The sequence below is a fragment of the Mauremys mutica genome, chromosome 1, assembly GCF_020497125.1.
Source record: "Mauremys mutica isolate MM-2020 ecotype Southern chromosome 1, ASM2049712v1, whole genome shotgun sequence".
NCBI lineage: Eukaryota > Metazoa > Chordata > Testudines > Geoemydidae > Mauremys > Mauremys mutica.
Window position 1 is genome coordinate 355867797 of NC_059072.1, and position 24381 is coordinate 355892177.

A 24381-nucleotide genomic window follows, 5' to 3' on the forward strand; every position below is an offset into this window, starting at 1 on the left:
CAGGAGGTCAGACTAGATGATCATGATGGTCCCTTCTGGCCTTAAAGTTTGAGTCTCGGAGACAGACTCTGTCAGCATTTCCATTACCAAGTAACATGAGAGACTCCAAACGCGATGCCTTCAATTGCCTTGCAGACATCAGTGAAGTCAGGGGGGTGGACTTTTCGAAACCTCTGGGCAGCTAGCCCCTACCACCACTATCACTGACAGAGGGAAGAGCCCCACCTATTGTATCACCAACACTTCCGGTTGTTCCTTGGAAGTCTCCCCCTGTCCCCCAGCACTGAAACAGGCCAGCTCCTCGTTAGCTGAGACCTGACACAATAAAACAGCAAGCCATGCGCCTGGCAAAGGCAGCCTGGCCCCCATGCAGAATAAAAAGCAGATGCTGGAGATCAGCGTATGAAATTTATTAGGGAAAAAAAATCCCCATTTTTTCCCCTTCACAATTATTTAAGGGAGAAAAAAAAACCAAAACCCCAGAACAACCAGTGTAAGAAGAAGACAGAAAAGCTGGAAAAGATTTCACGCACGCACATACGCTAGGCAAGAGACCCCCAACAAACCGGCCAGGCTTTACACTATCTACAGGTGACTATGTACAAGGGCGAGAGAGAAAATGAACCACACACACGGACACAGCAACATTAAACCCAGCAAAACACAGGCCACAACTTTGAAACAGCCACTTCACATTTGGGTTGGGTTGGTTTGTTGTCTCCGCTTTTATACAGCGCCAGGGGAAGCCGGGTGGCACCTATGCAGCGGGGTGTGGATGTTGGCGCGTCTGGGACCCCTTCCCCCCCCCCCTTCGCTCTCTTGTGCTCGCACGTGAGCAGAAGGAAGGGGGCACCTTGCACGGATTTGCTGGCAGCTCTGGCTTCATTTGCAAGGAAGAGTCCAAATCGAAAAGGCTCAGGCTGCGGGAAAACCACGCTTATGTAGGCACGTAAGCTAGCAGGGGTGGCGTTCCCTAAGGGTGAAATGAGGCCAGCACGAGTTCTGTGTACCAGTGCCTAGGTACGCACAGGCCTTATACGGGGTGAACGTCATCCCCTGTTTTTTCTTACACATCTCCAGTGGAGAAACAAGGGATAGATTTGACCCATTGATCCCCCCACCCCCTTTTCCAGCTTGCCACCAATGGACAAGTCAGACCCTTAGAAACCATCGTTAAAGCCACGTTGCTGCGAGTTTACATATGCCGTCACCATTGTTCTTCACGCAGCAGAAGATGGCACGTCGATAAATAAAATCCCATTCCCGAGCAATGGCTATAATCCAGTGGGGTGGGTAGAAATTAATCACAAGCTCTGCCAGATGCAGTCGAATGGAGCGTAACAATCACAGCAAGCTTTGTTTTCAGGGTTGGGGGATTTTTTGCCTTTAGGGGTTTATTTTTTTTTCAATTTCTTTGCTATCTTCCCCTCTGCAAATCCTTACAGTTGTTCTAAGAGGGATTGTGGGAGAAAGGACTCGACGTACTCCCTGTACAAAGCTATCAGCCAACCGTCACATTTAGTAACGACGCAGGGTCCTACAGAGGATTTTATACAAAGCATCTTTCTAAAGGCAACTCTGAATAGGTAAGGCAAATGAATACATGTTTTCGGTTAGCATCTTTGTCTTCAGAGTCTCCCGCTGTTCCCCACACACATCGGCACACACGACATATATTCAAAGAAACGTACAATTAAAAAAAGACCCCGAGGAAAACCTGTATGTAGCCCAAATCCACAAGGAATTCATACCCCCAGCACAGGCCAAGGTCTGGTCGCTGGCTGCTGCGCAGAGCGGGTAGGGATGACACCCGTGTGTACCGCATGTCACTGAAGACCAGGAGTTCCTACGTTTACACACTCCAGTGCTCATCCACTCACAGGCTCCAGACAACCCCGCCCTTGCTCCCCAGTTAAACAGGCCAGCTGCTGCTTACACTGATGCACTTTGGTAGCCCTTTCCATTCGAGGCTCTCAAAGCCTGAATAATGGTTCCAGCCTCAAAGCAGCTCCTGTGAGATAAAGGAGTCATGGATGGGGAAGCTGAGGCACGGGGAGAGATTAAGTGATTTGCCTGAGGTCGCGCAGTGAGTCAGTGGCGAAGCCAGGAATAGCCTCCTCCTTTCGGATGCAATCTGCTGTCCTAAACTCCCTTTTCCTCCCCATGCTGAGCGCTGCTCCAGGCTGGAAACCTGATCTCCAGGACTGCAAATTCCAACAGTCTTAGATTAAACACACACGGCAGCTCCTCAGCCATAAGTTTTAAAGCCAGCTGGGACCATCGTGACCATAGAGTCTGACCTCCCACATAACGCAGGCCGGTCAACACTCTTGAGCTCCTCAGCAGTGAGCATGCCTCTTTTCTGGGTAAGGGCACCATCCCTCGCCACAAAACATTTATGTAACTCCACCCCCCCAGCCGTCCCCCCACCCCCCGAGCTAGTATGCAAAGACTCTGGCAGCCACGTCGGTGTCGGGTGGCTTTGGTTGAGGTTCGCCAGGCTCGCTATTTCAGGTGCCGCTTTAGCAAAGCGAAGGGACCAGTTTTTGCAATACACCCCGCTGGCCTGCTTGTGCCGCCGAAAAAGGGGTTAGCTGGGACTGCGTGCAGGGGGCTTGTGCCAGCGTAACCCACACACCTCCTGGGTGTGGTGTTCTGGCCCCTCTAGTGGCACCGAGCCCACTTAGCGATTAATGAGTCTCTCTACAACCTTTGCTAAGAGGCAGTTGGCTTCTAGCTCATGCAGGCGAGCCTCATGCACTAAGCTCCAGAGGCCCCAGGTTTGAGCCTGTTGGTATGACACCCGCACGCTGCACCGGGTGAATTTCACCCCCTAGGAACAGCCACCGCTGATTCATTTTGATCAATGCAGTTTGCAATGCTGGGGACCCCTGGGCCACACTAGCCTCCCTCCATGTTTTGCAGTTTCCATTATTGGGGGAAGAGCCTGGGTTCTCTGGATGACACGAGAGCACCTGATGCCACCTGGCCACATTCTCTTTGGAGACTCTTCTGTCTCTAGACGGTGCTCTCCTGTGGCTCTCTTTATCTGGAGGGACTGCGCGGAGAAGGGCAGCCGTTAGCACACAGGGGCCTAGGCCGGAACGGGGCTGAGGGAGACCTTGCAGCGGGGTTCTGGTCTGTGTCAACTCGATGGGGCCAACCCATAAGCCCAGATCTAGCTCTAAACGTTCCTAAAGGTTGGGGCTTTTCAGCGTAGGGTGTTTATCTTAGGGCCATCTCTCGTACAGGGATTAGAGAAAGTCCCATCCGGCCATCAAGTCCACCTCACGACAAAGGTAATGCTCAACCGAGGATGCCACAGTCCTTCTGCTCCTGCTACTTGGTCTTCATTGGAGTTCCTCACCCTCTGCTGATGGCTCTCGAGCACCGCTAGTGGTGGCAATTATCTCATCACTGCACAGAGCCGTGCGGCTGGGAGAGCAAGGAGCACCTGGTCTCGGAGATCCAAGGCCCTGTTCCCAGGCAGACGCCCCTTGGGAGAAAGAATCAAGCTGAGCATGCAGAAGACAAGTGAGAAAGCAGCAGACTGGCCTCTCCGCCGAGCATATCCTGGGGGGAACAGCCAGGGCAGAATCCTGGCCCCACTGAAGTCAATGGCACAATCCCACCGATTTCAGTGGGGCCAGGACACCAGGCCAGGCCGTTAAGTCTTTTCCCAAGAAGGAAGGAACAGCACCTGGGGCTGTCTACACTAGTGACTGCTGCGATTGGCAGGGGAAAGGATTTAAAGGCCCGCATGGACTCCACAAGCAGGCCTGTCCTCTGATCAGTAGCAAACGAAAGCACCAAATGTCCTCTTGAGTGAGAACATGGGACCAGTGGAACCAGGCCATGCAGGAGACAGGGCTCTGTGCTGTCTCAAATAACTATCGTCCTGTTCCCTGAAGGCTGAGACACCCCCGTGATGACCATTTGCTCAGCAGTGAGGCCGTCTGCCAGATGACGATTTGTCCCGCAGAGTCCACGGGCAGCTGGGACGCGCTGGCCACACCACCACAGTACTGGCCTAGGGGAGAACGTCTGTATTTCCTGCTTTCCTTGACGATGAGCCGAACGCTTTCCTGCAGCTCACGGGCCCTAGACCTTACGGAGCCCGTGGATTCAATCTGAATTCAAGGCCTATAACGGGGAAAGTGCCAGGTGAGGGTCTGAGAGCGATACCTGGGTATGTAGCGAGGGAGCTGTACGCTCGCTGGCTGACGCGTTTCTCTCTCTGCTGCATTCCCACCATCCCCCAAGTCTCTTAGACCCGTCAGCCCCAAACCACTAGCACAGCGGGTGCAGCAGAAGAGAACTGGCGAGCGTGTTCATAAAAGGCCTGAAGGAGGCTTCAAACCCCTCCAGCGTCCATAGGAAACGCTGCCCCCAGCACGTGTCAGGTGGCATGTGTGACACATACCCTCTGGGTTCTATGTCCAAATAAACTCCGCGCTGGCCCCGCTAGATGACATGCAGGCGGCCCGTGCATCTGGTGAAGGGTGCAGCGTGCTGGCTGGCTCACTGCGCTCCGGCTCTGCGCCATTGCTCAGGGAGACACTGCTGGGCAGATGCCTTCTGGAACCGGCCACGCCCCGTCGAGCACCTGCATGGTCGGCTGCTGGCTCGGCTGGGTATCTGCAGGGCACACATGGGTACCGGGACCTTCTCTACTAAAGCATCCAACGGGCTCATCTCAGAAAGGGCAGGTTTCAGTTACAAAGGCGGCAACGGGCCAAGATGTGGGCGAAGGGGGAAACGCTCTGTGCTGACGTCAGTGGACGTGCGTCCGCTTACACCGGGTGTGGCTCTGGCCCCGCCTGAGTTCACAAGCTGGCAGGGATCATGCACTGGCGTTTCTGCTCAGCACATGCATGGATCAGGAGCATGGTATGGCCTGCAGACGCCAGTCTCTCTCCTCCCCTGCAGTGTCCTCTCAGGACAGGTCTCCCCATGGGATGGCTTTGTGCTCCTCTCTGGATCCAACCACCCTTCCTCTGCCGTCCCTCAGCGCTCAGCGGCAGGCCTCCCGGGCGTCTCCACCCCGGCGAGACAGCAGGAGGCGGCTGGCCCTGGATCCCAGAGCAGGGAGGCTGCCGCTGGGAGGAGAGCAGCCGTAAGCCTGTGCTTGGGAGTACGGGACCCGTCACGCCCGACTGCCTGGGGGTCAGAAAAACACTTCGTGCTCTCAGCCAGACATCCCCGGAGCAAAGACCTGCTTCCACCGGCCCTGCTGCTCTGCGCCCGCGGGTACGTTCACGAGGACGAGCCACATGTGATTTCCCCCGGCCATTCGTCTCTGACACCCTCAGGAACAGTTCTGCTGTCCTGAGTGACGGGCCCCCTCTCCTTTCCGTCCCCGCCTGCCTGCACAGCTCTCCCCATCCCAGCCTCACGGGCCAGGGAACTCCCCCATTCAATAGCCAGGGTTTGCAGCTCAGCCTGTGGGAAAACCTCTCCCCCCACCCCCGAAGCAGCCAGCGGCAAAAGTCCTCCATGTCGATCAGCCCGTGAAGCTCGAGGCTGAGATCCTGGTCTGGGAAGCGAGGGCAGCTGTGCTCAGGGGGGAAGGGCAGCCTCAGGCCTTCTCAAAGCACGCGCTCTCCCCGGCCCTGGCGAACCCCCTTCCGTTCCTAGCCCGGACACTGAGCCCTGGAGCCACTGAACGGCGCCGGTACCCGTACAGAAGGGGCGGGGGAAAGCGGGGTTCATTTCAATGTACAGCAAAAGGAGTCCAAGGAATAACGCCCCCCCCCCCCCGCCCCGGCATCCACAAGAGCAGGAGGGTGAGTGTCCTGAATCAGAGCCGCCGTCTCACCCGCGGGGCTAGGCACGGCCTGGGGGGACCGGGACTGTAGAGAACGCACTGGACAAATAAGGATTTCTCAAAACCGGCTCCCTCTTTCCTTTGGATCCAGGAGAAAAGGGACAAAGAGTCGCTGGGTTTGTCGATCTGTCACTCCCCTCCCCGCCCCCCTCCCCCCCGCCGCAGTGAGGAGAACCTCATTGCGCCACCGTCTCCATGTGCCCCTCTGTGTCCAGGCAGCCGTTCATCTTGGGGCTCTCCCTGTCCATCCCCTGCAGGTCGTACTCCTCGTCCAGGAAGTCCAGCGAGTTGTTGCTGGGGAGGCCCCTGATGGTGAATTTGTGAGACACTTTGGTCCACTGCTCCCGGTTGCTGGCCACCCTCTCGTACAGCTCGGTGGCTCTCGGGAACAGGTCCTGGAGCAGCCTGGGGGACAAGGAGAACGCCCGTCAGCAGGAGGGGTGGAGAGCCGTAGCCCTGGGGGCCGCGAGCGGGGATCAGGGGCCCGCCGCACTCTGCCAAGGGCTGGCCAGAGCAGAGAAAACGAATGGGCAATGAACTCGAAATAGCCACAGGGCTGTTACAGTCCATAACAGACACATGAGGCAAATGCCGGCAGGGTTAGGCGCCTGGCCAGGGCAGATAACTTGGGCTGGGACAGGGAAAGTCAGCCTTCCTACTCCCAGCTTCACCCAGCTCTGGCCACTAATAGCACCAGCCAGCCCTTTTTATCTGGCCTGCTGGGCCCTGATTGGCCTCTGCCTGCTCCCGCCCCTTCTAGGCACCAGGAGACCAACTCTCGCTGGTTCTGCCTGCAGCTGACTATGGGAGGCCCCTCTAGGCAACCGCTGGAGGCCTGAACTCGCTGCTCTTCTCTTCCAGCTGGAGATTATCTTAGAGCGGGGTGCACTGATGAGGTCCCCGTTCCGGGGGGGACACACCACCCACCAGAGAGTGCCCAGCGAGGCTTGCGCCGGGCTCCGTCTGCCCTGGAGCTAAGCAGCCCCTGCCAATGGAGGGTACCAGGGATCGCAGCGTGTTCTTCCTCACGGTTAAACAGGATCTGATGGCCAGGGCATGCGTGTGTGTATGTGGGGTGTGTGTGTGTATGTGGGGTGTGCGTGTGTGTGTATGTGGGGTATATGTGTGTGTATGTGGGGTGTGTATGTGTGGTTAAAGAGGATCCAATGCCCAGGACTGTCTGTGCGTGTTTGTGCGGGGGGGTTGGTTAAACAGGATCTGATGCACAGGGCGGTGTGTGTGTAGGTGTGTGTATGTATGTAGAATGTGTGTGGGGGGGTTAAAGCGGATCTGGTGCCCAGGGCTGTGTATGAGTGTGAGGGTGTGTGGGCTCTGTGTGTGTGTGGGGGGGGGGCTCTGTGGCTGTGTGGGTGTGTCAGGGCTGTGTGTGCACGCGTGTTTGTGTGTGTGAGTGAGGGCTGTGTGTGTGTGTGTATGTGAGAAGGCTCTGTGTGTGTGAGTGTGTGTGTGTGTGTGTGTGAGAGAGAGTTCTGTGTGTGTGAGTGAGGGCTGTGTGTGTGTGGGTGTGTGTATGTGAGAAGGCTCTGTGGGTGGGTGTGTGTGTGTGTGTGGGCTGTGTGGGTGTGGGTGGGTGTGCGTGGCGTTGCTGAGCTCCAGGCAGCGGCTGCCTGTGTGGGCGCTGTCCCCGCGCTGAGCCCTGCCCCCGGCGCCCGGCCCCCGGGCACTCACTTGTAGATGGGCATGGCGATGTGCTCCATGAAGCTGATCTGCAGCTCGGGGATGTAGGCCTTCTCCCGGTCCATCATCTCCATGGGGCGGTTGCCCATGGCTTTCTCCTGCAGAGACAGGCAAAGGGGGCTGTGATCCCCGCAGTCCCTGGCTTCACGCCTCCCAGCCCGGCTCCCTCCTGCCTCCTAGCCAGCAATCCCCGGCCCGCCTCACCCTGGGGCTGCTTTAGGCTCCTCTGGGAGCCCACAGCCCCATGGATGGAGGGTGCAGAGGGCCAGCTGAAGGGCTGGCTCTGGCTCCACCTGGCCCATGTCTGGTGCCTCCCGGGGGCGGCAGAGTGAGAGGCTGGCAGGTGATTCGGGTGGAGAGCCAGCGCTGGGCTTTTTAAGATGGCCTGAAGAGCCACAGCCAAGCTGAACCCAATCTGAGGGAGGGTGTGGGGGGGAATCTTTGGACACGCCACCGTCCGCCAGAAACACGGGCATCAGACACCCTGCAGTGAGAGCCAACCCCCGCACCCTCTCGCTGGAGATGCAGCCCCTGGCCCGCAGCACGGGGCGGCCTGGGAACAAACGGCTGGAAGCCAAGCCCGACACACTGGCTGCCCCAAGGGGATTTATTCACGTACCAGATCTCCCTGGGAGAAGAACTCCTTGTAGATCAGCTCCTGTGAAGGAAAGGCCATGGATCAGAACCGCTCCACGCTAGCTCCTGTATCCCCGGTTCTGCTTAGAAAGAGATGCGTCTGCCCACACAGTGCTGGGCACCTCCCGTGAGACATGGGGCCTCTCAATCTCACTGGCATTGCTGGCGTTTTAACAGATACGGCTCCAGCGATTCGAAGGGACGTGAGGAGGGTCTGCAGGGCTCGGAAGGGACGAGTCTCTGCTGTGTAGCTCGCCTCACTGGGCCAGCGCACTCAGAGCAAGGTGCCGAGCAGGCCAAAGGAGACCTCTCCTTACGCAATGCAGGTTTGACCGGTGGAACTCACTGCTGCAGGAAGCTCCCTGCCTCAGTCAAAGGCCTGCTAATGCTCTGCCCGCTGATAAGGCAGGGCGGCGATCTGGCTGAGCACTCCCATGCTCAGAGCACAGGATGATTGCCTGCTGGGCGTGGGACGGAGCGCTCTCCACGGGGACCACTGCGCAGCTGGCAAGGGTAACGGTGGCACTTGCTTTGCCCGTCTCTCTGGTGCTAAGGGCTGGCCACTAGGGGGAGCTGTACCGGAGCAGATGGCCCTAAGGTGTGATATTAGCACAGAGACTCGGATGCACCCCGGCTGTAGGTGAGCACAGCAGCCTCCCCGCTTTACTCCTCCAGGGGGCGCTGGACCCCGGGGTACCACGTTTGAGTGCGACCGGGGGCACAGCCTCAGTGGAAGGGGCTTGAGCCCCCTAGGCTGGGCCCTGGCACCCACGCGGCGGAGGAGGGGCCAGGCTGGCCCCGCTCGTACTCACAGCGATCTTCCGGGTGGTTTTCCAGCCCTTGGTCTGGTCCGAGAGGTCGCAGGAGGTCATGAGCAGGCAGAGCAGCAGGCTGTGGTGCTGCTTGTTCTCCGGGTCGTAGCCCACTAGGCAGGGGAGGAAGAGGGACGAGCGCTGAGTCGCCGGGCGCCAGCGGGTTAGATCTCGCGGCGCGCTCCCGCGGTCCCAGCCTCGGGGCCGGCGACCCCTCTCCCCAGCCGGCCCATCGCCAGCCGGAGAGATGGAAAAGCTCTGCCAAGCCGCTCACGCCCAGATCCTCCAAGGGGGTTAGGTGCCTAACTCTCCTCGGCATCAGGGGGAGTTAGGAGCCTTTGAGGCTGATGGGCCCCACTCTGGATTCCCCTGGGTTGGGCCCATTGCTGGGCTGGAGGGCTCCAGGGGCCGCTCCCGGGTGCCTGCCCGACATTCCCAGGTGCATCCCCTGGCATTCAGGGGCCTTTGCACCCCGGGGGCTCATTCGGGCCAGCGGTGCCCAGGCACAGTGAAGGAGCTGAGTGAGTGGTAGGTGCCCCCCCCGGTGGTCACAGAGGAGCATTACAATCTGCCGATTTCAGCTTCCGCCCTCAAAGCGAAGCTGAGGGCAGCTGGGGTCTGCTGCTATTTCTAAACCCAGAGCCCAAGATGCTTTCCTGTTCTAGCTGTAAATCACACGGGAGCCCTCAGCCGGCTGCTGGCCGCCCTCCCGGGGACAGACTCCAGACTCCCGGCGCCGGGATCCGGGAGCGTTTGCTAGCGGCCGGTTTCACATAGCAAATGCCCTCCACTCTCACCAGTGCCGCCCGCACCCCGAGGGCCTTTACCTTCCGCCATCTTCTGCAGGTCCTTGAAGATCCGCAAATGGTGAGCGAGATCCGTGGCCAGAATAATGTCCCTCATCAGATCCAGCATCCTTTGGTAATCCTGCAAGGCCAATCACACCGCCCCTGAGTGCCACGGGGCTCGGTGACCTCACACCACATGGCCTGGTTGGCAGAAAGGTCAAGGGAGTCAGCCAAGGTCACCAAAGGACTCAGTGGCAGGACAGGGAATGGGACGAAGGGGACTCAAGTCCCCATCTCCTGATCTAACCACTAGACCACGCTTCCTTCCACCTCGCAGCCCTGTGGCTTTTATCCAGTGGAGTTCGCGGCTGGGTCAGGGGCTTTGTTTAATCAGGGAGAGTTTCCCCTGGAAGCAGAAACCCTTTTCGGATCGAAGACTCCTCGGATCCAGGAGGAGGGAGGCGTGGCTTGTCCGAAGCTGGCTCAACGGGGCTCGCTGCATCCGGACAGGCGATTCGCCGAAGGAACCAAGGAGCAAAGGCCAGGCCAGCTCTGGGAGAAGGGCTCTGTCTGGGACGTGGCTTCAGTGAGGTGGAATGCGTGGCTGGCCCGTCTCACCTGGAGAGCAGGGCTCTGTTCCTGAGGGGACCCCTCAGGAAGTCTCAGCACGTGCCTAGCAGCCAATAGCACCGCGGAATCTGGCACAGTCTGGCCCGGCTGGATCCGGGGGTCAGGAGCGAGGGGCCTTGGACACAGCAAAGAGGGGAAGAGCCAGGCTTGCTTTGGGTCAGGAGCAAGGTGCATCGACAGAACGGGCTGTGGGGAGTCTAAGGCTGGATTGGGGGGGGCTGCACGTCAGGAGTGAGGGGCACCGGCAGCGAGCTCCACCCCACTCACCTTGCGGGAGAAGTGGTCGAAGATGTTGCAGCCGTGGGTGTTCAGGATGGCGATGGCCTGTGCGAAGTGGTGTCTCTGCAGGGGGAAACCGAGGCACGGCAGGGAGGGCTGCATTAGTCAGAGGGCAGCACCCCCACCCCCAATGGCACCTGCACCCCCTACCCCGCCCATAGAGACAAGTGGGGCAGGACTCCATGCGCCTTACGGCTGGGCTGTGGGGAACGTACGGAGGGGGCAGGCAGGGGCTTTCCCTGCTATTCCACCCCCCAGGCCTTGGGCTTTCCCTAAGCTGCCCTCTCTCCTTGTCCCCAGGTGAGGGAGGAGGTGATGGGGGACTCCATGCCCATCTATCCATGGCCCCCACATCTGGGGCAGCCACCCTGCCCCGCTGCCACCCGAGGCTGAGAACTGCTGCAGTTGTTTCACTGGTGAGCTAGGCAAGCAGCCGCCGGAGCCAGGCCCTGAGTGCGGCAGGGCGCGGGAGCGAGGCGGGGCCGGGGCAGAAGACGTCTTACCTCCATGACGGAGCCCTCGGAGCTGTAGAGCGCCGCCAGGACGGATTTCTGGAAGACAGAGTGGCACCAAGTGGGGTCACCAGCCAGTGGCGGGCGAGGGCGTCCGTCTCGCTGGAGCTTTAGGGTTAGTGGGGGCTGCAGCTGGGCAGGTGCCGCCCTGCCACGGCTCTGCCGGCCTCCCAGCCCGGCCCCAGGAGGGACCCAACCCTGGCACTGGGGCTGGTGGGGTTGTATGGGGTGGGACTGAGATCCGGCGTCTCGGGGGCTGGAAGGGATCCCACCCTCCGAACGGGAGGCCGGTCCCCCTGCGATCTCCTCGAACCCGCGCCAAGTGACTGGAGCGTATCCAGCCCCCCTGCCTCGCGGCAGTGCTGGGAGCCGGAATCACAGGGGAGGGAGAATGAAAAACAAGCCGGTGAAAACGCCCCTGCAGCTCAGTCCCGGGCTGGGGGCGGGTCGGCTTTTGGCCCATGGTCTGGGGCAGTTGGCAGGAGCCAGCGATGGACGAAGCCACATGATCCCTCCGAGGGCTGGGCAGGTCCTGGGTGCTTGGCTCATGGCAGTTGCCGTGTTCCCCGCACCAGGGCTCCCCCTGCCCTGGAGGGGCTGTGGAGAAGTGATGTCACCTCCTGTCACTTTACGTTTTCCTTTGCTTAGCAACATCGGCCTAATGTTCAGATCGAGGTCCCTGGGGCTTTGGTACTGCCACAAGGTGTCCTGGGAGCCGACCCCCCAGCAGCTTCCTCTCCAGCCCTGGTGCCCAATGGATCTCCTGTAATCTCCTGGCCTCACCATTGGATCTCCTGTAATCCCCTGGCCTCACTGGCAGATCTCCTGTAATCCCCTAGGCTCACTGGCAGATCTCCTGTAATCCTCCAGCCTCGACATTGGATCTCCTGTAACCCCCCAGCCTTCCCAGCAGATCTCCTGTAACCCCCTGGTCTCACTGGCAGATCTCCTGTACTCCCCTGACCTCACCATCGGATCTCCTGTAAGCCCCGGCCTTCCCAACAGATCTCCTGTAAGCCATTGGCCTTCCCAACAGATCTCCTGTAAGCCCCTGGGCTTCCCAGCAGATCTCCTGTAACCCCCTGGTCTCACCGGCAGATCTCCTGTAATCCCCTGGGTTTCCCAGCAGATCTCCTGTAATATCCCAGGCTTGCTAACGGATCTCCTGTAACCCCCGGCCTTACCGAAGCCACCTGGAAAGAGTTATTGGTGCCTCTGTGGTCCAGGTCGTGACACATGCAGGAGATGAACAAGGCGAAGATCTCAATGTCTCTGTGGAGAAAAGGACCTGCTGAATCACGGTGACGAGGGATGGGAGGGGCTCTCGGGGCAACACCTCCCTCTCTCGGGGGCCAGCTCAGCCTGTTCTCTGCAGTGACCTCTCCCGGCTGACGGGACTTTGGCACCGGGGCCGTCACTTCTGCAGCGCCAGGCAGGCAGCCTCATTCTGCCGCCACTGAAAGTGTGTGGGGGGTCCCCATTGAGCTCAATGGACCTACTCATGCCAGGTCCCTATAGGTGCAGGGATCACTTCGTGCACCCACTTCTGGGCTGGAACACTGCAGTTGCATGCAGGGATATTACGGTTTGGGACAGGAAATGAAGAGGAGCATTGCATTGTGGGAATTCAGTGTGGAACAGCCCAGGGCCAACCCCCTGACTCATGCAACGTGCCGTGGGCAAGCGGCGAGTACCCGTGTCCGCTGGTGCACCCTGGAGAGCAGCACTGCGCCCCCTAGCACCATGGCAGGGAACTGGGCTGATGGAGACTCAGGAGGAGAGCGCTGCCTGCTGAATCAGCTGGGGAGAGGGAGTGGTACAGATCACCTGCCCGGCTGAGCTGGGAGATCCACAGGCCCAGGGGTGCAGAGCCGGGGCGGGGGGAAGCTGGGTGTAACCATCCACCTACTCCAGGTATTTGACCAGCTCCAGGTTCTTGTAGAGCAGGTAGCAGAAATGGGAGACGGAGAAGGCGTGCATCCAGTTGTGATAGGGCGGGTCCCGGTAGCCCTTCCTCACCATCAGGCAGAACCTGGCCGGGGCGAGGGAGAAGGGGATGAGAACGCAGCTGCCCCCGGGGAGCCGGCGCTCAGCTCTGGCCGGCCACCTGCAGTGCCCCCCGTGCTCCAGGCAGAGAACACCTGGCAGGCTGCAGGGCAGGGCGCTTCCACCCTTGAACTGCCATGTCAGAGACTCATAGGATTGGAAAAGACCTCGAGAGGTCGTCTACTCCAGTCCCCTGCACTCATGGCAGGACTGAGTATTGTCTAGCCCATCCCTGACAGGGGTTTGTCCAACCTGCTCTTAAAACCCCCCAATGACAGAGATCTCACCACCTCCCTGGGCAATTTATTCCAGTGCTTAACCACCCTGACAGTCAGGAAGTTTTTCCTAATGTCCAACCTAAACCTCCCTTGCTGCGATTTCAGCCCATTGCTGCTTGTCCTGTCCTCACAGGTTAGGAGAACAGTTTTTCTTCCTCCTCCTTGTAACCTGAAAACTGTCAGCAGTTGTCGTCTCCCCCCACCCCCCAGTCTTCTCTTCACCAGACTAGACAAACCCATTTTTTCCCAATCTTCCCTCCTAGCTCATGTTTTCTAGGCCTTGAATCATTTTTGTTGCTCTTCTCTGGACTTCCTCCAATTTGTCCACATCTTTCCTGAAATGTGGCGCCCAGAACTGGACACAAGACTCCAGCTGAGGCCAAATCAGCGCGGAGCAGCGCGGAAGAATGACTTCTCCTGTCTTGCTGACAACACTCCTGCTGATACAGCCCAGAAGGATGTTTGCTTTTTTTGCAACTGTGTTCCACTGTTGACTCATATTTAGCTTGTGGTCCACTGTGACCCCCAGATCCCTTTCCGCAGTTCTCCTTCCTAGGCCGTCATTTCCCAGTTTGTATGTGTGCAACTGACTGTTCCTTCCTAAGGGGAGCACTTTGCTTTCTTTCTTATTGAATTTCATCCTGTTTACATCAGACCATTTCTCCAGATCATTTTGAATTTTAATCCTATCCTCCAAAGCACTTGCAACCCCTCCCAGCTTGGTATCATCTGCAGACTTTCTCAGTGTACTTTCTACGCCATTATCTAAATCATTGATGAAGATATTGCACAGAACCAGGCCCGGAACCGATCCCTGCAGGACCCCACTGATTATGCCCTTCCAGGATGACTGTGAACCACAGATAACTACTCTCTGGGAACGGTTTTCCAACCAGTTATTCACTCACCGTATAGTAGCCCCAGCTAGGTAGCATTTCCCTAGTTTGTTTAGGAGAAGGTCCTGTGAGCATGCATGCTTGTTTAGGAGAAGGTCCTGTGGATCTGTGTGTCCGTGCACCTGTGAGCATGCGCAGATACGTGCGTGGATCTCTGTGTCCATGCAACTGTGAGCGTGCACAGATCTGTGTGTCTGAGCACCTGTGAGCATGTGTGGATCTGTGTGTCTGAGCACCTGTGAGCGTGCATGGATCTGTGTGTCCGTGCAACTGTGAGCATGCACGGATCTGTGTGTCCGTGTACCTGTGAGTGTGCGCAGACATGTGCGTGGATCTCTGTGTCCGTGCACCTGTGAGTGTGCACAGATCTGTGTGTCTGAGCACCTGTGAGCATGTGTGGATCTGTGTGTCTGAGCACCTGTGAGCGTGCATGGATCTGTGTGTCCGTGTACCTGTGAGTGTGCGCAGACATGTGCGTGGATCTCTGTGTCCGTGCACCTGTGAGCGTGCGTGGATCTGTGTGTCTGAGCACCTGTGAGTGTGCACGGATCTGTGTGTCCATGCACCTGTGAGCGTGCGTGGATCTGTGTGTCCGTGCACCTGTGAGCGTGTGTGGATCTCTGTGTCCGTGCACCTGTGAGCGTGCGTGGATCTGTGTGTCTGAGCAGCTGTGAGCGTGCACGGATCTGTGTGTCCGTGCACCTGTGAGCGTGCATGGGCTCAGCTGGGAGCATGAGCCGGACGGGGAGGCTGTGTTTACACAGGGCCACACTCTGTTACTTCCTGGCCCTGACTCCTTTGGCCGGGGGCTACCAGTGCTTGCTAGTCTGTGGGCTGCCAGCCTCCTCCTGTCCCCCCTGCCCTGCTCCACCCCCTTCCCAGCCGAGGATCTCAAAGCACAGCACGCACACCACTCCACTAAGCCTCCCAGTGTCCCGGGGAGACAGGTCAGGATCCTTGGCCTCACTGTACAGCTGGGCAGAGTGATGTGCCAGGGCCAGGAAGAGAACCCAGGAATCCGAGCTCCCAGCCCCCGCCCCACCAGTATTCGTTACCTGCACTGAGCCAGCTGCATGCAGGTGCTTTGCTCTGCCCCACCCTGACGACCCCCCGGTCTCCGTAACACCCTTACGCCCGCCGAGCTGTACCTGCTGGGCCGAACGCCCTGCGGCTGCACAACACGGTGTCTGCAACCGGGTATTTCCTCTTCGCCAGCTCCAGCCCTTATACCTGGTACCGAAGTGCTGGGCAAGAGCGCCCCCTGCTGGCCACAACCTCCCCCTGGCCCCGGACGCTGGGCGCCCAGAGCAGCCGAGCCCCCGCGCCGAGCAGCGAGCGAGCCCACCTGGCTAGCGTCTGGCGATCCATTTTGTAGTTGTTAATGAAGTTCATGTCCTGCAGCATGCTCAGGATGGCCTGCGGAGGGAAAGGGAGCGGAGAGCTGGCTGAGCGGCTGCTCCCTGGCGCGCCTGGCAGGGGGCTGGCGCTGAGGAGGCCAGGCTGGGAATGGAGAGACCCCCCGCACCCCTCTCAGCGTTCCTTGCGGGCAGGAGTCACATACGCACAAACTCTGCCCCAAGCTGGCGCTGACGTGGGCACGGGGGCAGCCAGTGATGCCGGGAAATTGTATCTGCGCCTCGGACCCAAAGTGGGATTGGAGCGCGGGGCACGCGTGTTAAATAAAGGCGAATGCAGCTCCTTGGCGGACAGACGCCCCAAGCCAGGGCCGGATCCTAGCCCAGGCTGCCTCCGGTACCTACTTAGAGCCCATCACCGGAGCACTGGACACCTCCTGGATTTCTCCTAGCACCCCTCGGAGGCAGGACAGGGCTACAGACACTGGAGGCACAGAGTGATCCGCCCATGCAGGCCGTGGCAGACCCACACCTCAGGCACCCTACGCTAGCCCCTAACCCCATCTCATCCCCCTCTCGGGGACGTGCAGGACCCTAGCCGCCGGCCCCGGGGGCACTGACCATGGGCGTGTCGTCCTCGGGCAGCGAGCGCGGCGTGTAGGTGAAATCGGCGAAGCGATAGTCGATGCTTTCCACGGGGCAGATCCCGTCGCTGAGCAGCTTTTTGTATTCCTCATCTGAGACCTGCAAGGGGAGCCCCAGGATGGGCCGTTAGCGCCGGGGGGCCAAAGCCGGGGCCTGGCGGAGGAGCTGCAGATGCAGGTCGCGTTCAGCCGGGCACGACAGCCCCGTGCTGGGCTCCTCTGTCCGCCAGGTACAGCCTGGGCAGTGGCCGGGCTGGCGCTATGATCTGACCCGGAGGCAAGAGGGGTTCCCGCACCATGGCCCATGCTGCCCTTGGCCTCTCTGTGGGGGCCAGTTAGTGCCATCGGGGTAGTCAGTGCGCTGCTGACCCATCGGGGTAGTCAGAGGCTGTGACCCGGTTACACTGGGGCAAATTTAGAGTTTGCCCTTAAAATGCAGCCAGCTCTGGGGTGGAGCATGGGAGCATGGAGCGCAGACTGGCCCCTCCGGGGGGAACTAGAAGGAAGATGAGCCAGACACCCACGACGTCACCCATCCTCACCCACGGCTCGGTACGGCTCCAGGGACGCGACAACCCCCACGTCCCCCCTCCCTGGGGAGCCCCCCCACCCCCTGACCTTCATGTGGTACATCATCATTTCGTTGGCCACGTGGCTTCGGTACTGGGCTTCGTGGACCTTCTTGTAGAGCAGCGACTGGAGGGGAGGGACGGAGAGGGAGGTCAGAGCCCCGGGTGGATGGGATCCTGCTGCCCTTGGCTCGTCCGAGGCCTCAGCCCCTGTCCCATGCGCTCAGCACGAGTCTTTCCAGGACCTCAAGCCCTTCAATCTCCTTAGGCCTAAGGCCCCGCCCGCTCCCCTGACCTGAACTCACGCACACATGGCCGGGCATCACCGTCCACCTCTCCTAGGGTGCCGGGAGGCGAGAAGATTCACCGATGACCCAGCGTTACTTAAGGCTCCGCTTGTCACCTGTAACTACGCTCCCCTCTCCATGTACAGCTGAAATGCAGCTGCCTCTGGGGTGGAACCCGACAGTGTGCAGCCACACAACAGCTTGGGACAGGGAGAAGTTAGGGAGGCTGAACCCAGGCTAACCCCGCTCTGTGCTGAGACAGCAGCCTGGAAAGCACCATAGAGGGCAGGCGGTCTGCAGACGTCAGGGTTCGGGGGGAGCAGACACTGCTGGGGAGGTCGCTGGGTCCCCAGCCTTCCCCAGCCCGCTGCATCCAGCTCTCTCCAGCGAAAGACTTGGGGACCTTGGCAGTTTCAAAGGCTGGGCCTGTGCCAGAGCCACTGAGAATCTGGCAAGGGAATCCACCCCTCCTCCCCCGGGCGCTGGACCCACCCACATGGGGCAGCCCCCCCCTGCTTACGTGGGCGATGCTGATCCCGCAGTAGATGGAGAAAGCCGTGGCCAGGTCCTCGTCGAACTTGCTGAACCAAGGCCCGTTGATCTTGTTGACCAGCTCCGCCACCCCGATGACCTCTGGAAGAGCAGCGAGAGCCCAGTGCCCCGACGTGACAACGCACAGGGGAACCCGGCCGCCCTGGACTCCCGGCATGGGTCTGCCCGGGGGGGTGGGGCTGGGACAGGGGGAGCCCGTCCCTCCCACCTCGTGCTCCAGCGACCCACAATCCCCAGCACTGAGTGAGCAAGCTGAGCTGGGAGGAAAGGTCAAAGCCCTGCGTGAAGCCAGAGGGTGTGTCCCTGGGTGGGGCACGGTGCGTTATACAGGGGTTGGTGGGGAGGCCAGCAAGGGGTTAAGCAAACCGGGTTGGGGGGGGTGGAAATTGAGTGGGGAGCGCCACTGCCTGCCCTGAGGATTCGCTCCCCATGGCTGCTTGCGGACACTCTGCGGCCGCCAGCAGGGATCGAACCTAGGACCTGCCGGGATTGAACTGGGGAGCTTCAGAACCTGCCTCCCCCACACCGCCCAGCCAGCCCCAGGCTGCCATAGGGGGGCTGGCACTAGAGGGCGACATGCCCCAGGTGTGGGGATAGCAGGACCCGGGGGGGAGGCAGCAGGGACTGACCAGCTGCTGGCAGTACCGGTGGGGGGTGTTTAACGGCAGCGTCCAGGCCGCTCACGCTGGGTGGTTTGACTCACCAATATCACAGAGACCCGAGGGCAGCCCGTGCTGCCCTCCGGTCCCACAGGGGAAGGGCCGAGGCCGCCTGGCCGCTCACAGGAGGGCCAGAGTGTGATCCCACTGCAGCGGGGGATGGAGGGTGTTATCGTGGGGGCTGCCACTCGCCCCCCGGTGATTGTCACTGCCGGGCCGGGCCAGTGCACGGTGCCAGGCAGGAAGCCCTGTGGCCGGGAGCGCAAGGCCGAGTGGTTTCGTTCGGCGAAGGGCAGAAGTTCAGTGCATGGCGCCGGGGGTCACTTATCAACGTGACACCCCACGAAGGAGCAGCGGCTGGGCTTCTCCTGGGGACACGTGTGTCCACAAGCGTCTGAGCGGTGCCAGGGGACTCCCAAGCACCACCAAACCCACGTTCTGGGGCTCCTCCCAGCTGGGGATCTCAAAGCACTTAGTTAAGCCCAACAAGTAAGTTCCCGGTAAGATGGCTCCACAGACATGGGCCAGAACCTCAGCTGGTGTGATGCGGCGTAGCTCTGCTGATGTCCATAGAGATTTGCCAGTTACCACCCACTGGAGATCAGGCCCAGAGGTTCTGGCAGGTAGGGAAACTGAGGCACCAGCTGAGTGGTTTGCCAAGGGACTTGCAGTGGGTTGGTAACAGACCCGCTTGAATCCCAGCCCTGTGCATTAGCCATGAGCTCACCCTGCTGCCCAGGTACAATGGGCTGAGCATCAGGCTCCATCCAACCTTCGGGGTGCGGGACTGTCTTCCCGGGGAAGGGCTGGGGTCTCCAATGCGCGCGGCACTCAGACAAGACTCAGAGCAATTTAACTTCACTCCTCCCTTCTCACGGCCCGCCCCGTGACAAGGGTCAGTTCCATGCTCGTTATCTGAGGAGTGGGGAAACTGAGGCACGGAGCTGTCACGTGCCTTGTCCAAGATCGCAGTGCCGCGAGCAGGCCATAGGGGTCCTGCTACCACCACTAGAGTGGGGGGTCCCTCATCCTCAGCACCGGCAGCGAATTAATACAGAGGCTGCTTCTCGACCTTCTCTCCTTCCCTTTGTCTCCAGCTGCTCTGACCCGTCGCCAGGCTCCTCTTGGGAATGAGGAGTCAGGAGGCTGGCGGAGGCAGCTGGAGACACGGAGGCGTCGGCTGCACAGGGGCCTCCGACTGATCCCAGCTTGAGGAACGCTGCTCTAGGAGAACACACGGTCAGGAACTACGTCCTGGCGACCAAGCCGGGATCTGATGGGTCTTTGCCCTTGGGTGGCCTCTAGGGATGCGGCATCGAGGGAGTGCTTTGCCCAATGCCCGCATGCCCTGGCAGTGCCCGGGGAGCTGCACCCCAATGCCCAACGCTGCCCGGGGCCTCACCATGGCTCTCGTTCTTGATGGGGAAGCACAGGATGTTTCGGGTCCGGAAGCCGGTGCTGTCGTCCACCCCCCGGTAGAAGAGCGGGTGGGAATAGGCATCTTTGATGTTGAGGATCTTCCCCGTCGTTGCCACGTGACCTGCGATGCCCTGATCCGCTGGGATGCGGATTTCGTAGCTCTGAGGGACGGGATTGACCGAGATGTTGGCCCCATGCTGCCCATCTCCATCCAATCCCCCATCCTCCCGGGGCTCAGGGAACCCCCTCCCATCCCCATCTCCTGGGATTCGGCCCCATCTCCCTACCTTGCACCCTGCCCCTCGCCACCTCCGTCTCCAGCCTCCACCCAGCCTCCCTGTCCCGGCGGAGTCGCTATCTCCCGGCCCTCATGCAGCAGTGCTCCCGGCCTGGCCTCCGGCCCGAGCATGGAGACCGCTCTCCTCCTCATGACCCGCCATCCCTGGTCTGGAGCGGGTGGCTCCAGCTGACCCCCTTGGCCTCACCTCGTCCTTGGGGCCGCTCCGTCCTCCCAGGCCTGCCTACGCTACCGCCCGCAGCTCCCTCTGCTGGCGAGCCCCAGGCCCTCCCGGGAGGGCTTACCTCGTCATCCACCACACCCCCGTCAAACACCTTGGCCACCAGCTCATGGCTGAACGTGTCCAGCAGGAAAACGGAGCATCTGCAAGAGACAACCAGCCGCTCAGCCAGATCTCCACAGCACCGTCCAGTCCCGGGGCAAAGCCCATGGAGGGCAGCGGAACAGCTCCCATTGACTTCCCTCAGCTTCGGACCAGGCCCACGGCCTCTGGCTAGCACATCTCCCCTTTGGATTCATTGACCCAATGCCCCACCATGAGACTAGGGATTCCCTTGATCCCAGCCTCTGTGGTCACTGGTGATCCTGTGGCATGGGCTGTTAGCGCCGCAGTCCTGGCTACATTCCAGCTGGGTAACAACAGTCAGCTTTCCTCAGTTTCCCTTCTGCGCAAGGTGTTCTTCACCTCCTGTCCTAAACTACACAGTGCTGTTGGGCACTGAGCAGCAGCTGCCACATTCCACCCCAGAGGTGGCTGCATTTCAGTGGTGCATTGAGGCCGTGTTGGATAAAATTAGCTGGTTTGCCAACAGCTGCATTGTGTAGGGTTGCCAACCCTCCAGGATTGACCGGGAGTCTCCAGGAATTAAACCTTAATCTTTAATTAAAGATTATGTCATGTGATTAAACCTCCAGGAAAACATCCAAACAAAATTGGCAACCCTATATGGGTGGCATATTCCTCTATCCTGGTCCCTTCCTGTGGCTTTTCTCATGGATAGGGGATGATCTAGCCCTCTGCACTCAAAAGGAACTGGGAAATTAATACAGTTAAACTCCACTTCCCGTTATATTTACAAATGCAGACACCTGAGAAGGAGAAAATTAAGATTGGAAGTGTGTAACCTTAACTGTGCCCCCCTGGGCCATGTAACCTTAACTCTGCCCCGCAGGCCATGAAACCTTAACTCCAGTCCCCAGGACATATACACAGAGCAGCCGCTCACTCACATTTCGGCGTTGCTGAGATTCCGGGCTTCCGTGATGATCTCCTGGAGCAGCACTGACACGTCGTCTGCGGGGGAGAAGCAGATGGTTTGGCAACTCAGACCAGGCCCAGGCAGGGCGGGCAGGGGCAGGGCGACTCTGGGGACCGGCGAGGGGACACAGAGCCTCTCACCCCTGTAGGCCGGAGCCCCCTGACGCTGAGCAAGAGGCCTCTCCAAGGGACGGCTCCGTGACCAGAGCTGGTGGCCTCAGGTTGTGGCGCATGGGTGTGACACCCCAAAGCAGGAGCTATGGGGTTAGTCCAAGGTCCTGCCCCATACCCGAGCCCATTGTGAGGATGCCAAGCTGCAGCTCTGTAGTCTGAACATGTCATGGTTCTAATCCCAGCCCCAGTGCCAGCTCCCTCCACAGCGAGTCACTTCCCCGCCCTGTGCCTCAGTTTCCCCATTGGTACCAGGGACAGTGCCTCTTACTTACTCTGCAGGCAGGCTGGGAGGCTTGGCGAGATGCTCGGGGGATGAAGGAGGTGCCACATAAATGGTGCAAGGGCCAGAGGAGCACTAGGTGCTGCCAGCCCTCCCCGGCCAAGCGCCCCGGCAGGCTTTGCCCAGGCCCGGCTGCCGGGCAGTCATTTATCACAGCCTCACACGGCTGGTGTCTCTGCCGGAGCTGGCTCTGGGGGCCGGGTATGGGCCGCTCCAGCAAGCCCTGCTCTTTGTGGGAGCGTGTGCGCGTGGCAATCCGGCTCGGCCTTATCTCCACCGCCTGCGGGTCCCACCGGCCTCGGAGAGGAGCTGAGTGAGGATGTCTGGGAGCACACAGCCAACTGGGGGCAGCCGTGCGAGGGCTGGGGGGAGGGGAGGACGCCAGCCTGCAAAGCAGCTAACTAGCTGGAGGCCTAATGGTTAGACACTAGCCTGTGACCGGGCACTTCTGCCTTCACCCTGCCCTTCGTTACGATGGGAATCAGGCCTGATTGGTGAAGCACAGAGGCGGTGGCCAGCGCCTCCAGCCCGTTGCAGAGCTTGGGGCTGGCCGTGCAGTCAGGAGCAGGGCAGAGCCGACCCTCGCCTCCCCGGATGTTTAATGCTGCGGTGGGGCTAGTGACACAGAGACAGGGCTGAACTCCTCCCAGGGCAGCCTACGCAGAGTCCTCCCAGCTGGACACGCTGCCCCGGTGTCAGGTGAGTGTGTGTGTACAGGAGGATGTGTGTGTGTGTATGTGTGTGTGTGTACAGGGAGATCTGTGTGTGTGTGTGTACAGGGGGATGTGTGTGTGTGTGTGTGTGTGTGCGTGTGTACAGGATGATGTGTGTGGGGGGGGTGTACAGGAGGATCTGTGTGTGTGTGTGTGTGTGTGTGTGTGTACAGGGGGATCTGTGTGTGTGTGTGTGTGTGTGTGTGTGTGTGTGTGTGTTCAGGGCGATCTGTGTGTGTGTGTGTGTGTGTACAGGGGGATCTGTGTGTGTGTGTGTGTGTGTGTACAGGGGGATCTCTGTGTGTGTGTGTGTGTGTGTACAGGGGGATCTGTGTGTGTGTGTGTGTGTGTGTGTGTGTGTGTGTACAGGGGGATCTGTGTGTGTGTGTGTGTGTGTGTGTGTGTGTACAGGGAGATCTGTGTGTGTGTGTGTGTGTGTGTGTGTGTGTGTGTGTACAGGGAGATCTGTGTGTGTGTGTGTGTGTACAGGATGATGTGGGGGGGGTGTACAGGGGGATCTGTGTGGGGGGGGTGGTGTGTGTGTGTGTGTGTGTGTGTGTGTGTACAGGGTGACACATGTGTGTGTGTGTGTGAACGAGAGATGCTGCCCTCTAGTGACTGCTCTGCCGAGAGGATAAGGACGGACCATTGCTACCAGCTACAGCTGCTCCGTTAGCTCATGAGCCGTATTTGGGAGCTGTCAGCCCTCGCTGTGTGATGCATGCAGAGAGGCTGCTGTGGATTTGCCATAGGAATGTGGCTTCCCAGCGGCCCCCAGCCTGGCCCCACCAAACCTGGGCTGGCTGAATGCACAGACCTTGCGACGAACGCCCAGGCGGCCCGTCAGTGAGTCGGGCGCTAGCAGTACAGTGCCTGTAGGAACAGAAAAAGCCACTTACCCAAGTGCGTAAACAGGTTCTTAGCCACTTGCAGGAGTGCCTGTGGGGGGAAGGGAAAGCTGGTTATCTGAGTTCGTTACTGGAGTTAATTAGACAAGGCCGCTCCTCTCCCCCACCCCGGGCTCAAGACCAGTCACCAGCCAAAGCTCATTTCCGCCTTCCTGCCTGTGACCTCCGCAGTCTGCTATAAATCCCCACGTTTCTGCCTAATTAGCCCTCATTATCTCCCACAAGGGAGGGACGGATGGCGATCGGCAGCAGGAACACAGACAGGGAGAGGCCTGAGCGCTGGGTGTACTGAGAGCCCCGACGAGCAGGATCACCCCCAGATAGCAGCAGAGATCAGGGCCCTACCGCGCTAGGTGCTGCACGTACACAGAGCGAGAGCCAGTCCCTGCCCCAGGGAGCTTACAGTCTACACAAAGGGCGGGAGGGGAAACTGAGGCACAGAGAGGGAACAGTGGCAACGCTAGAAATGGAACCCAGGTATCCTGACCCCGCACTCCCATCCAGTGATCTAGCCACTAGGCCACACCACCTCCCCCACAGGGCATTCCAGGGAGTACAAGAGAAATGCTCCTTGGGACTAGGGGAGAGGAGGGCAGGATGACGTGCAGGTGACGGGACAGAGACCCTGTCCAAGGGGGACAAGCTTTGTGTCCTGCTGGTGAGGGAAGTCACTGCTTTAACCCCAACCCTGCTCTATTGGTGGGTTGGTTCCCCCCGCAGCCCCCATTAATACCATCAAATGGTTTCTAAACATCTCTGGCCTCCCATGAATTCCCCCCTCACACACACACACACCCCGCCCCCACCCCTTGCCCTGGGAGCAGCGGCCATCCCTCAAGGCAGGAATCAATTCCTCTCTGGAC

General features: G+C 59.7%; 1 protein-coding gene across 2 annotated transcripts in view; it reads right to left on the reverse strand.

Moving 5' to 3' along the window:
• Positions 1–396: 396 nt before the first annotated feature.
• PDE2A (phosphodiesterase 2A) overlaps positions 397–24381 on the reverse strand; it is a 360750-nt gene continuing 336765 nt past the window's right edge. For both annotated transcript variants that reach the window (XM_045022966.1, XM_045022975.1), the window contains 17 exons: positions 23510–23549; positions 21416–21479; positions 20470–20548; positions 19871–20048; positions 17778–17890; positions 17020–17097; positions 16379–16501; positions 15748–15818; positions 13092–13214; positions 12367–12454; positions 11174–11221; positions 10659–10733; positions 9801–9900; positions 8974–9086; positions 8145–8183; positions 7517–7623; positions 397–6232 (listed from right to left, as the gene is read on the reverse strand). In XM_045022966.1, the coding sequence (XP_044878901.1) occupies positions 6004–6232; positions 7517–7623; positions 8145–8183; positions 8974–9086; positions 9801–9900; positions 10659–10733; positions 11174–11221; positions 12367–12454; positions 13092–13214; positions 15748–15818; positions 16379–16501; positions 17020–17097; positions 17778–17890; positions 19871–20048; positions 20470–20548; positions 21416–21479; positions 23510–23549 (1668 nt within the window). In that variant the 3' untranslated portion in view covers positions 397–6003. The remainder of the gene's footprint in view (positions 6233–7516; positions 7624–8144; positions 8184–8973; positions 9087–9800; positions 9901–10658; positions 10734–11173; positions 11222–12366; positions 12455–13091; positions 13215–15747; positions 15819–16378; positions 16502–17019; positions 17098–17777; positions 17891–19870; positions 20049–20469; positions 20549–21415; positions 21480–23509; positions 23550–24381) is intronic.